The sequence below is a fragment of the Thamnophis sirtalis genome, unplaced genomic scaffold (genome assembly GCF_051295495.1).
Source record: "Thamnophis sirtalis isolate CommonGarterSnake01/CBP01778 unplaced genomic scaffold, rThaSir2_p1.2 scaffold_3, whole genome shotgun sequence".
NCBI lineage: Eukaryota > Metazoa > Chordata > Lepidosauria > Squamata > Natricidae > Thamnophis > Thamnophis sirtalis.
Window position 1 is genome coordinate 63,843,194 of NW_028261383.1, and position 12,689 is coordinate 63,855,882.

Genomic DNA, 12,689 nt, shown 5'->3' on the forward strand with positions numbered 1-12,689 from the left:
GAAAAAATTTCACATTTACTATATATGGATGATTTGAAACTCTATGGAAAGTCAGAAATTGAAATCCAATCATTGACAAACACAGTCCGAGTATTCAGCACCGATATTTCAATGCAGTTTGGCATGGAAAAATGCGCCACTGTATCCATAAAAAGGGGCAAAATCACTGCATGCGAGGGAATTGAAATGCCCAATAGCCAATTAATTAAATGCAAAGAAAATGAAGCCTACAAATACTTAGGCATTCTGCAGTTGGATAACATCAAGCATGGAGAAGTAAAAACTATTGTCAGGCGAGAGTACACCAACAGAGTTAGGAAAATTTTAAAATCTAAATTGAATGGTGGAAATACAATCAAGGCCATAAATACCTGGGTAATACCAGTTATAAGATACACAGCTGGTATAGTTAACTGGACACAAGCTGATTTGGACCTTTTGGACCGAAAAACCAGGAAACTAATGACAATGCACTACAGTTTACATCCACGTGGTGATACTGATAGATTGTATCTGCCCCGAAAATCAGGTGGCAGAGGATTATTACAAGTGAAGCAAACAGTTGAAGAAGAAAAACATGCACTGGCTGATTATTTAAAAGAAAATCAAGAACATCTATTAATCGAAGTAAAGAACAAAAATCTACTGAAGGCCCAACAGATGAAACAAGAATACAGAAAAGATGTGATAAAATCAAGAATGGAGAGTTGGCAGAACAAAGCACTGCATGGCCAATTTCTGGAAAAAATAAAAGATAAAGTGGACAGTGAACAAACTTGGTTATGGTTAACAACAGGTACATTAAAGAAAGAAACAGAGTCACTAATCCTGGCTGCGCAAGAACAAGCTATCCGCACAAATGCCATTAAGGCCAAAATAGAAAAATCCTCTGATGATGCCAAATGCAGACTTTGCAAAGAAGCTGATGAAACTGTTGATCACATACTCAGCTGCTGTAAAAAAATCATGCAGACTGATTATAAATTGCGCCACAATTCAGTAGCACAAATGATCCATTGGAATTTGTGCAAAAATTATAACATCAAAACAGCAAAAAACTGGTGGGAACATCAGCCTGAAAAAGTCACCGAAAATCAGATGGTCAAGATCTTGTGGGATTTCCGTATACAAACCGACAAAATACTGGCGCATAATACACCAGACATCACACTGGTTGAGAAAAATAAGGTCACAATCATAGACATCGCAATACCAGGTGATAGCAGGGTCGCCGAGAAGGAACATGAAAAAATCGCAAGATACCAGGACTTAAAAATCGAAATTCAACGACTATGGCACAAACCAGCAGTGGTAATTCCAGTGGTAATTGGCACACTGGGTGCTATTCCAAAAGCACTGGAATTACATTTAAAACAGTTAAAAATTGACAAAATCACCATCAGTCAAATGCAAAAAGCCGCACTGCTTGGATCTGCACGCATATTACGAAAATACGTTACGACGTCCTAGGCCCCTGGGTGGGGCCCGACTAGTAACCAATGCCAAATCCGGCGAAACAACTGGCTGCTGTGATACAATTGTACAATAATAATAATAATTCTTTATTGTCATGCACAACATATTGGTTGAATGAGATTGGTTGAGCCCGAGGGATGGGTAAAGCACGTCATCAGACTTGAATCCCTTTGCGCCCACAAGAAATCTAAGTCCAGCCCACCTTGAATTCCTTATCTACCACCAAATTGCCGTGATGATTAGTAACTCAGATTTTTGTAGAGATCTTAGATCTAGATCGGGGGGCCCTCACAACAGTCACTCGAGCCCTTGTGATCTCTAGACTGGAATACTGCAATGGGCTCTACATGGGGTTGCCCCTGAAGTGCATCCGGCGACTACAGCTAGTCCAGAATGCGGCCGCGCGAGTGATAGTGGGCGCACCTCGGTTCGCCCACGTTACACCTGTCCTCCGCGAGCTGCACTGGCTACCTGTTGGTCTCCGGGTGCGCTTCAGGATACTAATGACCACCTTTAAAGCACTCCATGGTAGTGGATCTGGGTACTTGAGAGACCGCCTTCTGCCGATTACCTCCCTAAATCGACCAATTAGATCGCACAGACTAGGCCTCCTCCGAATTCCATCAGCCAGTCAATGCCGACTGGCGACTACACGGAGGAGAGCCTTCTCTGCTGCTGCCCCGGCCCTATGGAACGAGCTCCCCATGGAGATCCGCACCCTCACCACGATCCAGACCTTCCGCGCAGCCCTCAAGATCTGGCTCTCCCAGCAGGCCTGGGAATAGGTTTCCAATCACCCGCCCGAGTGTTTGATTGCTGAATGAAAGTTGTGTTTTATTATTTTTCTTTTGTTCACCAATTGTTTTGTTTTGACCTTGCACCTCCCCTCCCCTGTGGTTGTAAGCCGCCCTGAGTCCCCTCAGGGAAAAGGGCGGCATATAAATCCCAATAAAACCTAAAACCTAAACCTTAAGTTTGCAATAAATCTTTATTTATCCATTTGAATTGCCTGGATCTCCTGATTTCCCTGACGGCTTGACACCAAGCCAGCATATAAATCCAATAAACCAAACCAAACCAAACCAAATCTTATGGCTAACTCTTGTGCTGTAGCAGATTTCACTCCATAAACTAAGCCAACTTTAGGGTTTTCCATTAGGTTATTACAAGTTTCCTGAGAGCTCATGATGAAAAAAAATGGAACTCATTTTTTGAATGTCATGTCCTATGCAATACTAGCCCCTGCAGTGGTGGGAATTTTTACATGCTGTGACTTTTTTACCTGTCATGCTAACATTCCATGAACAATAGATATAACTATTTTTATATTGGGGTGCTCTGAGCCTGTAAATTATTTCAAGAGTTTTCTGGATAAAAAAGTTTGAGAAAGGCTACACTATAGTGACCAAAGTTATCATTATCCAGCCCTCCTAAATATATAGATGATAACTCATATTAACAATTCTATAGATTACATCAGGGGTGGGTTCCTGCCTGTTCTAACCTTTTCTATAGAAGAGGTTCCACAAATCTACAGTGCTGTTTAGAACCGGTTGCAGCTCCCTCCCCCCACCCATCCGCACATCATCAAGATGAAGTGCGAGAGGAGGAATTCTGGGAATTGAAGTCCACAAGTCTTAAAGCTGTCAAGTTTGAACACCCCTAGGGTTTTTTCCCCCTAAAGGGTTAGGGGTGCAAGGGTCTTGTAACTTGACAGCTTTAAGACTTGCGTGCTTCAAATGCCAGAGTTTCTGAGCCAACATTTTGGTTGCTAAGCAAGAGCTTTGTTAAGTGAGTTTCACCACATTTTACAAGTTGGCCATGCCCAACCAGTCACATGGCTGGAAAGCCACTCCCACCTGGTCACATGGCCAGCAAGCCACTCTGACCCCGTCACATGGCCAGCAAGCCACTCCCACAAAGCAGGCCACACCAACAGAAGAGATTCTAAAAAATTTTGAAACCCACCACTGGATTACATGGTGTATTGGCCCCCACTAGCTTGCCATATCGTGATGTGCACAAATTACGTGTACAGCACTGACCTCCAATTAGTCTCTTGATCCCAGGCTGCTAGAAGCTTTCTTTTCTTTTTAAATAAGGTTGCTAGATGGTCTCCCCTTTGCAATACTTAAATGAAACAATGATTGTTCTGCTGCCAGATGCTTGTCATTTGAACTTTGGTTTCTTATAACGTATCTTTGACTCCCTGAACCTGTTGCCTCCAGAACTGTTGAGGTACATTCTTCCTCATAGCGAGCAAGTCAAAACCTTCAACAGCTACCACAAAGCAACGACTTGAGATCATCCTCAAAAATAAATGGCACAGGAGAAACTTTAAGATGGAGAAGCATTGCAGATCAGTGTAGAAGTGAAAACTTTGGCTGCTTATCCACTCATCTGATTGTTCTGGGAGATGGACAAGAGACAAATCTGCATTCTTGAAAGTGTGTGATATGAGTGAAACAGTGTGGGGTTCAAATTTTTTACTCCCGGTTCTGTGGGCATGGCATGGCTAGGTGGACATGGCATGGCTAGGTGGGCGTGGCTAGGTGGGCATGTCAGGGGAAGGATACTGTAAAATCTCCATTCCCTCCCGATCAGCTGGGACTAGGCAGAGAATAGATTGGAGGTGAGGCCAGTCAGAGATGGCATTTACCGGTTCTTGGAACTACTCAAAATTTCCGCTACCAGTTCTCCAGAACTGGTCAGAACCTGCTGAATACCACCTCTGGGGTGAAGGTAACTCTTCAAAGCTCCCTTGTAATTGGGATTTTGAAGATTCAATGTTGTACTTTAAACTAGTAACACTGAGTGCAACTGATCCCACAGAGGGAATCACAAAAACCAATTGTCTACCTCTTGTCAATTTTGGGTAGTTGTATTTTACAATAATTAAAACACCCAGGCTTAAAATGCAAAGGATCCTAAAACCCAGAGCAGAGTGGGTTCTTCATGCAAAAGTGGGAGCTGATTTACATGTAGCCTAATGCGTAAGATAATTCCGATGTTACTGATCTCAATACAGTTTCTCTCGACTGGCATTTCTTACTTGATATCCAGTCCAGGAAGGCACGAAGCAAAGAGCCACATACACCAAATCCTCTTGCAACCATGCAAGATCAGCAATAACTCTCCCCTGCCCTTGAGATGAAAGCCTTAGGGAATACCCAAACCTGACCATTTGCTTTTAAACCACAAAACATCCGAGTTAAGATGGGGCAGGGGAAATGTAGGAGTGAAGGGATCTGGCTAATGCACTGCTCTATCAGATTAGGCCATCAAAAAAAAATCAAACTGCTTCCATCACTGTCCAAAGAGAGACTCTTGCTTGTTGGTTAATATGATCGCAGCCCTGCCATTGGCACTCCTGGGAGAGATGGCCACTGTGCCTGCGATGTACAGCAGGCCGGGAGTTTAAAATCCTATTAGGCAGAAACTAACAGTAGCAAAAAGAAAGCAGGTATCCCCTAGTGGGGATTTAAAGATGTTTAGACCTAATTGGATTTTCCAAGCAGATGTCATTATTGTTAAACAGTTGCCCACTTGATATGTTCAAGTTGTTGGCTGTAATTGCTAAAATTAGCAGGTCTGCACTGAGCAAAGGTCAGTTGGTTAATACTGTGATTTTGTTTTTTATGAAGTAATTCCAAATGCTTTTATGTATTTCTGTTCTGCTTTTTCTGTGTGTATGTGTGCAGGCCAAGTGCTCTATAAAGTACTATCAGGCTGTTAATGAAATCATGTCTGGGCAAACTACTAGCACGGGGGATAAATGCATTTGAGCTGAACCAGCTTTGTGTGTTCATTATGGAGGCCTTCCTGCAAACAAGCCGCTAAATTCTGAACTGAAGACAGAGTGATTTTTTTCCAAGTCAGGATGGCCCTGTCATTTGGATAGAGAGGGGATGTGGCCTGAAGCAGCCAATTTAGGATATTGTGAACAGGCATGAATTTTCAAAATGTACTTTTAATCCTGAAAACATGATATTTCCCCCTCTACATTGGGAGTCAAACTATAAAGTAAAGTAGAGGAAATTGGCAACAGGTGAGAATCATACAGAAAGTTTGAATTATATGCCTACAGTAGATATTAAAGCATCTCACTCCCCGCTGCTCAACTAAAAGACACTTTCTCAGCCCCATAAATTGGGGGCGGGGAGCAAGGAAATAGCCTGCAGGAAGTTCCTTCCACATCTATATCTACCTGCAACTGACTAGGCATCCAAGCAGTCTTGTAAGGGATGCACATGGAAAAAGTGATGCACATGGACAACAAGTCTTTTCCTCAATAATTCCTATTAAATATAAGGCCAACCCACTGAAGAGTAAGAGTCGCAATGGATGGAGGACTTGAGGATCTTGAATAGCTATGGCAAGTCTAAGCCTTAGCCCTTAAAGTACCACATCGAGGCCTAAGTCTACAACATGTATATCACCTTTGGTTATGTTCTCCTGATTAAAGTTGTCTAGATCCTAGACATTTAACAGCCAGCCTCTGCAAATTTTACAGCTTTTGGGGTTCCTTTCTGAGATTGGCCAAGTATATCCATTTCATTTCAAAGCCCCCCCCATGTATTTATATTAAATCATTATTTTAATGACAATTTTGCCACCAGTGCCTTTCCTTTAAAAAAAAAAGAAGGCTACTCATGGATTCTTTTTATTCAATTGCCAAAAAACAAACAAACCCGGTCCTAGAACACCTTATGCAAAATGACAGACACAGTACAAAAGAAAACTGGGCTATGGGAAGGGGAGAGAAGAGAAGAGGCCAATCCAGACATTAACTCTCAAAGTTAAATAATAGTTAATCATAACGATTGGATAAGAAATAGTTCAGGAAGATAAAAAGATATATGGTCTCTCAGCATGACCACTGAAGTTCATGGCATTGCTTCCAATTCTCTTCTTCACCTCTTTTGTGTTGGAAGAGATACAGTTGATGAAACAGCCTGATGTGATGAATCTGGTATTTCAGTAAAGCTGAAGGAATGGCTTTTCAACTCCACTTCCACATTTAGGTGGAATCTCAACAGTGGGTTAAAACACACAAAGCCAATATTTTAAAGGAGCCACAAGATCATCATCCACAGAGACTTCACTCCTCTCAGACACTCTTTAGAAAGTCTAATTTAATTCATCTCTTTTTGAGAAGTTGGACAGCTGAACCGCGAAGCTCAGTCAGATTCTTTCATATTCTCCATTACCATTTTTCATACTGTGACAGCCAGCAGGAGATGGCCCCTTGGGACTCTTATCTATTTGGGAGGATTTTTTATCTCCACCCACTTCCTAATTCTTATCAGAAGACAGATCTCCATTTATCTTGGATTGTGATATTGTGACAGTAACTCTGTTGGGTAGGTTTACAGATGGGATGGGGGAATAGTGATCCCTCTTTTGTAAGTCGATCTATTCTGGTGAAAATGAGGGGTGGTAGAGGGTGGGTTAGCTGTTGTGCATGAGAAAAAGAAGTGTGACTGTCCAAGGCCAGAAACACTACATGTTGGGGAAGAAACATCTAGAAGAACCAGTCGTCTGTACAGGGATTTGGGGGGCATCAGAGTGTGAGTTGGGCCCCCTTGTTTGGGGGTAAGGGAGAAAGAGATTGGGGGTGATGGGTCTTAATACCATGCATAGCAGCACTGCAGTGGTAATGAGCATTGTGGTATGTGGGAGATAGGACACGCCACTCTTAGGAAAGGCAGACTCAGTGTATCATGCTCCAATGCTCAGTCTCAGCACCTAATCATTTGGCTGCTGCTACCAAATGGCCTCCCAGATCCATGAACTAATAGTGAATGAGAGTGGTGTCCTGGTGCATTGCTGAGACTAGGATGGGCATAGGGAGAGGGGATTCCTCTTGGAATGTGACTACCTTTCAAGTATGTGACAGCCCAGGGCAGGGGTGATGGAGTTTTTATGGTAATCCAAGAAACTCTGGTCGGCTTCCAAAGGCATGACTCTGCAGATAATTGGTTATGAGACTGATTAGCCTTTGTGTTGGCCAGATAATCTCTGTTAGCCTTGGAGTTCTCTGCAGCCACTCCTAACTGTAGGGAGGAAGGGGCCAACCTACAACATGCAAACTAGAGGGTTTTCCTGAGGCTGTGATCCATGGTTCAACTGAGGCCTTGGTTGCTGCTGGAAAGAGGGAGTGGCAACGGTCTTAAATTTGATTGCCTCTAGGTGGAATGTCTCTTATACATCCCAGAATACTCCGATTCTCAGAGGAAATTTGGAAGATAAAACAGAAGAAATGGCTAAAGTGCCACTGGCAGAACACACACACACACACACACACACACACACACACACACACACCATAGGTAAGAACATTTTTTCAAGATTTTCTTGTGTTGATAAGAGTAGGAAAACATAATTATTTTTCCACTCTTATCACATCTACAGACAGCTATCCAGTAGCAATGATTCAGTGTCTCCTGGGGAATGAGGGGACAAAGGAATATCTGCAGGGCTGCTGTAAATATTATTATAGGCACATATCAGTTACATCACTCAGATCTGCTCTTAGTTGGATATCAGCTTGTGTAAGCCCTTTGGCGTTGACTGAGGCACAGTCTAGGTTGAACACGTGGCAAGAGTTTGAGCCTATTGGTCTTAAGTAGATAGAGTCCACTTGTATATTAGATCTATACCTGTTCTCTCCCCATGTCCCACGGTTGGTTGAGGTTCCCAGGAGAGGTTGTGTGGTTGAATCCAACTGATGGTCAATGCATCTTTGAGGGAGGGAAGGATCCCTTTACAATAACAAAACTCCATTGACCAATTAAGCATGTTGTAGAAACAAGATCAGTAAGGTATCGTCAGCATAAAATAATAAATGATTTCAGGATTCTCTGCTAAAATAACTAGTGCTATGCTGTCTCCCCCAACTCTTCCCATTCAGATGGACCATGGCTCCTCTAGATGCCAGGAAAAGGTCCATTTCAGCTCTGTTATTTCATAACTTTATCACCAAGAACTGAGCGTGGACATTCCACGTGCAAAATCTAATCAGAGAGTTCTACCAGCGATTTAGTGTAGCAGTTAAGTTCTTGGTCTTGAACTGCAAAGACCTAGCTTCAAACTCTGGAAGCTCAGTGGGTGATTTTGAACATTTACTTACTCCAACCCAGAGGTGATATTCAGCAGGCTCTGATCAGTTCTGGAGCACTGGTAGCAGAAATTTTGAGTAGTTCAGAGAATTGGTAAATACCACCTCTGTCTGCCCCCATCCCCATCTATTCTCTGCCTCCCGAGTCCCAGCTGATCGGGAGGGAATGGGGATTTTGCAGTAACCCTCCCCTGGAATGGGGGGGGGAATGGAGATCTTACAGTATCCTTCCCCTGCCACTCCCACCATGCCCCACCATGCCCCACCACTCCCACCATGCCACGTCCACCAAGCCACACCAAGCCCACCACAGAACCAATAGTGAACATTTTTCACCACTGCTCCAATCTATCTCATGGGGTTAAGTTATGGGAAAAATAGATGGAAGGAGATCTTGAATACAGTGACGTGCGGTGAGATTTATGGCTGGTGAGGCAGCAATTTTTTTAGACTTGTGGACTTCAACTCCCAGAATTCCACAGCCAGGCATGCTCAGTTCCAATTTAAATGACATTTTCCCCCTTGCAAAATAAGTTTTCCTTCATTCTTTTTCTTCTCCCTCCCACTCCTTCCTCCCTCTCTCCCCCCCCTCCCCTCTCTCAAACAGACACACGCACACAGAGAAGTTGGATCCCTCTCTCACTCACTCACTCTCAAACAAACACAAACACAGAAGTTGGATTGGATATATTTCCCAATGGCTTGAAAGCAGCTCCTCTGCCATACCCCCCCCCAATTTCCCTGCTGCCTTCCGATCCGAGCCTTTGATTGCAGGTGGAGCCACGTTGCTTTTTCAAACTTGTAATCAGTGAAGCTGGGCTTATATACTTTTATCCAGCTCTGTGTGTGTGTTTGTGTGTGTGTGTGTGTGTGTGTTTGAAAAGGCAATGTGGCTCTACATGCAATCAAACATTTTGAATTCCTCCCCCCTCCCCACACACGCACCTTTTCCAGCTGTTTCAGAGAGGATTTAAACTCTGCTCTTGCCTGCCATCATGAAAAGGAAAAAAATGTAAAAGGAGAAACACAAGAGCTCTGAGGTCAGACTGAGCTAGTTGCTCCCAGAGAACTCTAAAAAGCCTCTTAAAATGCCCCCTACAGGAGGCGAGAGAACCACATGCCTCCTTTGCATAAGGAATTTTTCGCCTTTTAACCCTTGCTTAACTCTGCTCAAGTGATCATAAAGATAAAGGAGGCATGTGGTTCTCTCGCCTCCTGCAGTTAAGCACTAAGCAGAGTCATCCACTGTGACTCTGTCAGCAAGTCTTTTTCCTTTTACATTTGTTTTTCTTTCCATGATGACAGTGATGAGGCCCTGCCTCCCCTGCCTCCCCTGACTGCATGTCCCTGCTTGAATAACAAAGCAGGACATAAATCTAACAATAAAGGCTGTAAATTATAAGAAACAATGCTTTTACATTTTTAATAGCACTATGGTTTTGCTAAGAGAATGCTAATTTAATATAGACAGTGCAACAAACCAATACTGTAAGATACATTGTTCAGTAAATGTAGTAGGCTAAGGCTTAAAGATTCATGTTTCCATCAACGTAATATACTCACTGATATTAGCAATTCAATATGTTCGCCCAGCAAAGGATATAATCATATAATCAGGAACATATTAAATAAATATACATCTTTGGGAGAGAGTTACCTAAGCATAATTTAAATTATTGTTGTTTCATTTTATGTCTTGAACTGTTCTCAGTCCATGTTTCAAGATTTAATGAGCAAATCTTCCTTGTTTCTTATCAAAGGGCATCCTAGTTGCTTCTACCGACCATTCCAATTTACTTTTTGCTATTTTTATTATACATCCCTAATAATTCATTTGACATACATAAATTTTGTATCAAACAGTTCTTTTCCAGTTTTTGAAAATAATATATACTTGGTCTTGAAAGCAGGTAAAGAGTTTTGAAGAGAGTATGCAGGCATTTGTGTGTTTTCATTATATTCAGAAATATATAATATCATTTCTATGTTCTAATCCAAAAGCAGACTTAAAGCTCCATAAAGAAGTTACCGGTAGTTTGATCTTTGATATTATTAACTTTATTTCTGCATGCTTGCAAAACCATGAGAATTCATTTTTATCCAGAATAATTTCTATCATTTTCATGACTGTCTTTCAAACTACATATTTTTAATGTATTCAGAACCACACTGCTGTGTATACACTGTTGACTCTGCCCTCAAAACCTTTATTCAAAAATATTCTAATTAAACACCTCTCCAAATAAGATACTCACCCCCAGCAATTGACTTTAGAGCAGTGGTTCTCAACCTTCCCAATGCTGTGACCCTTTAATACAGTTCTTCATGTTGTGGTGACCCCCAACCATAAAATTGGTGTCTCAGTTCCTAAGACCATCAAAAATATGTGTTTTCTGATGGTCTTAGGCGACCCCTGTGAAAGGGTCGTTCGACCCCCAAAGAGGTCCCGACCCACAGGTTGAGAACCGCTGCTTTAGAGTATAATATCCTAAACAGTAAAATCATAGACCCTATACTGAGATTATTTCAATACATTTGGGGGGAATCATCAAAATAAATCACATCCTGACACCAGAGTTATTCCAAGTAATTCAGAAGTCATTACCACATAGGTCTTGAACTCAGTGAACGAGTTTATTAGTTGGTTTCCACTTTTACGGAACAAGAGTCCTTTTAAGATTGTACAAGCAGCTGACTATTGCTTTTTGGACAGACATGTGGAGAATTATTAGCATTTCAACTGTTCTCTTCCATTTACTCTTATGGACTTCAGTTGACCATCCTCCTCAATTTCAACTCTTTCTTGCCCGTTCTCGACAATTTTTCGAGTGGTGATTCTCCGTCCATTGACGACTTCTGTAGAAGTTGCTACAGATCTGAAATTCTGTGCTCCACTGCTATCGTCGCCAAAGGACCTGCAGGAGAACATAGTGTGCACACCGGGCCCCAGGGAATTAAATGCAAAATTGGAAAAGGCACCTAGTCCAGAAAAGAGGCCAAAAGGACTTTGCAACCCAGTCCGGTTTTCCTCTCCACGATTATCATCATCAAACTCGTTGTCCCAGGAGTCATGTGCAAAGATGTCCATTCCTCCAAAAAACTCTCGGAAGATCTCCTCAGGGCTGCGGAAGACAAAGTCAAAATCAAAGGGGCTGTGAGGAAAAGTGCCAGAGGCACCTCTCCCTCTGAACCTTGGCTCTTTGACAGGTCGGTCATAGAGGGAACGTTTCTGGGGATCTGACAGAACTTCATAGGCCTCAGCTACAGCTTTGAATTTCTTTTCTGCATCCTCCTTGTTATAAGGATTCTTGTCGGGGTGCCACTTTAGTGCAAGTTTACGGTAGGCCCGTTTAATGTCTTCTTGCGAGGCATTTTGGTTCAGACCTAGGACTTCGTAATAATTAACCATCCCAAAGAAAAAGGTAGCTGGATTTGGAGACTACTTGGCTGGTTTTCCCAGGGGACACAAGGTCCTGTACAGTTTGGATCCAGTGGATCCAGTAGTTTCGGTTGTGGCACTTTTTTCCTCACAGCCCAATGGTAATGGTTTTGGCGCCAAAGGGAAAGAGAAAGGCTGCTTGCTCATATTGTTTGATTTCAAGACATTTGCTGCTGAGTAGTATTGTGACATCAGAAGCATCTCAGCCAATCAATGGGCAGAGGCTTTTAATTCTTTTGAGACAGGCATCAGTCCTATTGTTTGGGTCTGCTATGCAAATTGGCTCTCTTGATAGATCACATTTCACATCTATGATGCAACTCATGCCAGAGTCTTAGATTGGAAACTTTTTATAGAAAGGCTCTGTATGTAAGAGGTTTTTTTTTGCAAGTTTGTAATCGGTGTTCTTCAATTTAGGATCAATGTCTTCTAAAACACACCTGTTCAGGTGGTCTTATATTATTGATTGGGCAGTTATTCCATAAGCCAAAAGAGTGGGGAAGTGTGTATGTTATATTCAGGTTCACTGGGTGCCTGTATTTTTCATTCCCTGGAGTCTCCTAGGGTCATATCACTGAACTCTGAACTCAGCAGAATACATTTTCATCCAGTTCAAGTGGAAAACAAAAGTGTCATGACTTAAAACCCTTTCTA

At 42.4% G+C, this 12,689-nt stretch overlaps 1 protein-coding gene across 1 annotated transcript; it reads right to left on the reverse strand.

Annotated features, from left to right (window-relative positions):
* Positions 1–11,211: 11,211 nt before the first annotated feature.
* DNAJB8 (DnaJ heat shock protein family (Hsp40) member B8) lies at positions 11,212–12,171 on the reverse strand. The gene has a single exon (XM_014063703.2). The coding sequence runs from the start codon at positions 12,003–12,005 to the stop codon at positions 11,325–11,327; it is 681 nt and encodes a 226-aa protein (XP_013919178.1). The 5' UTR covers positions 12,006–12,171; the 3' UTR covers positions 11,212–11,324.
* Positions 12,172–12,689: the final 518 nt, after the last annotated feature.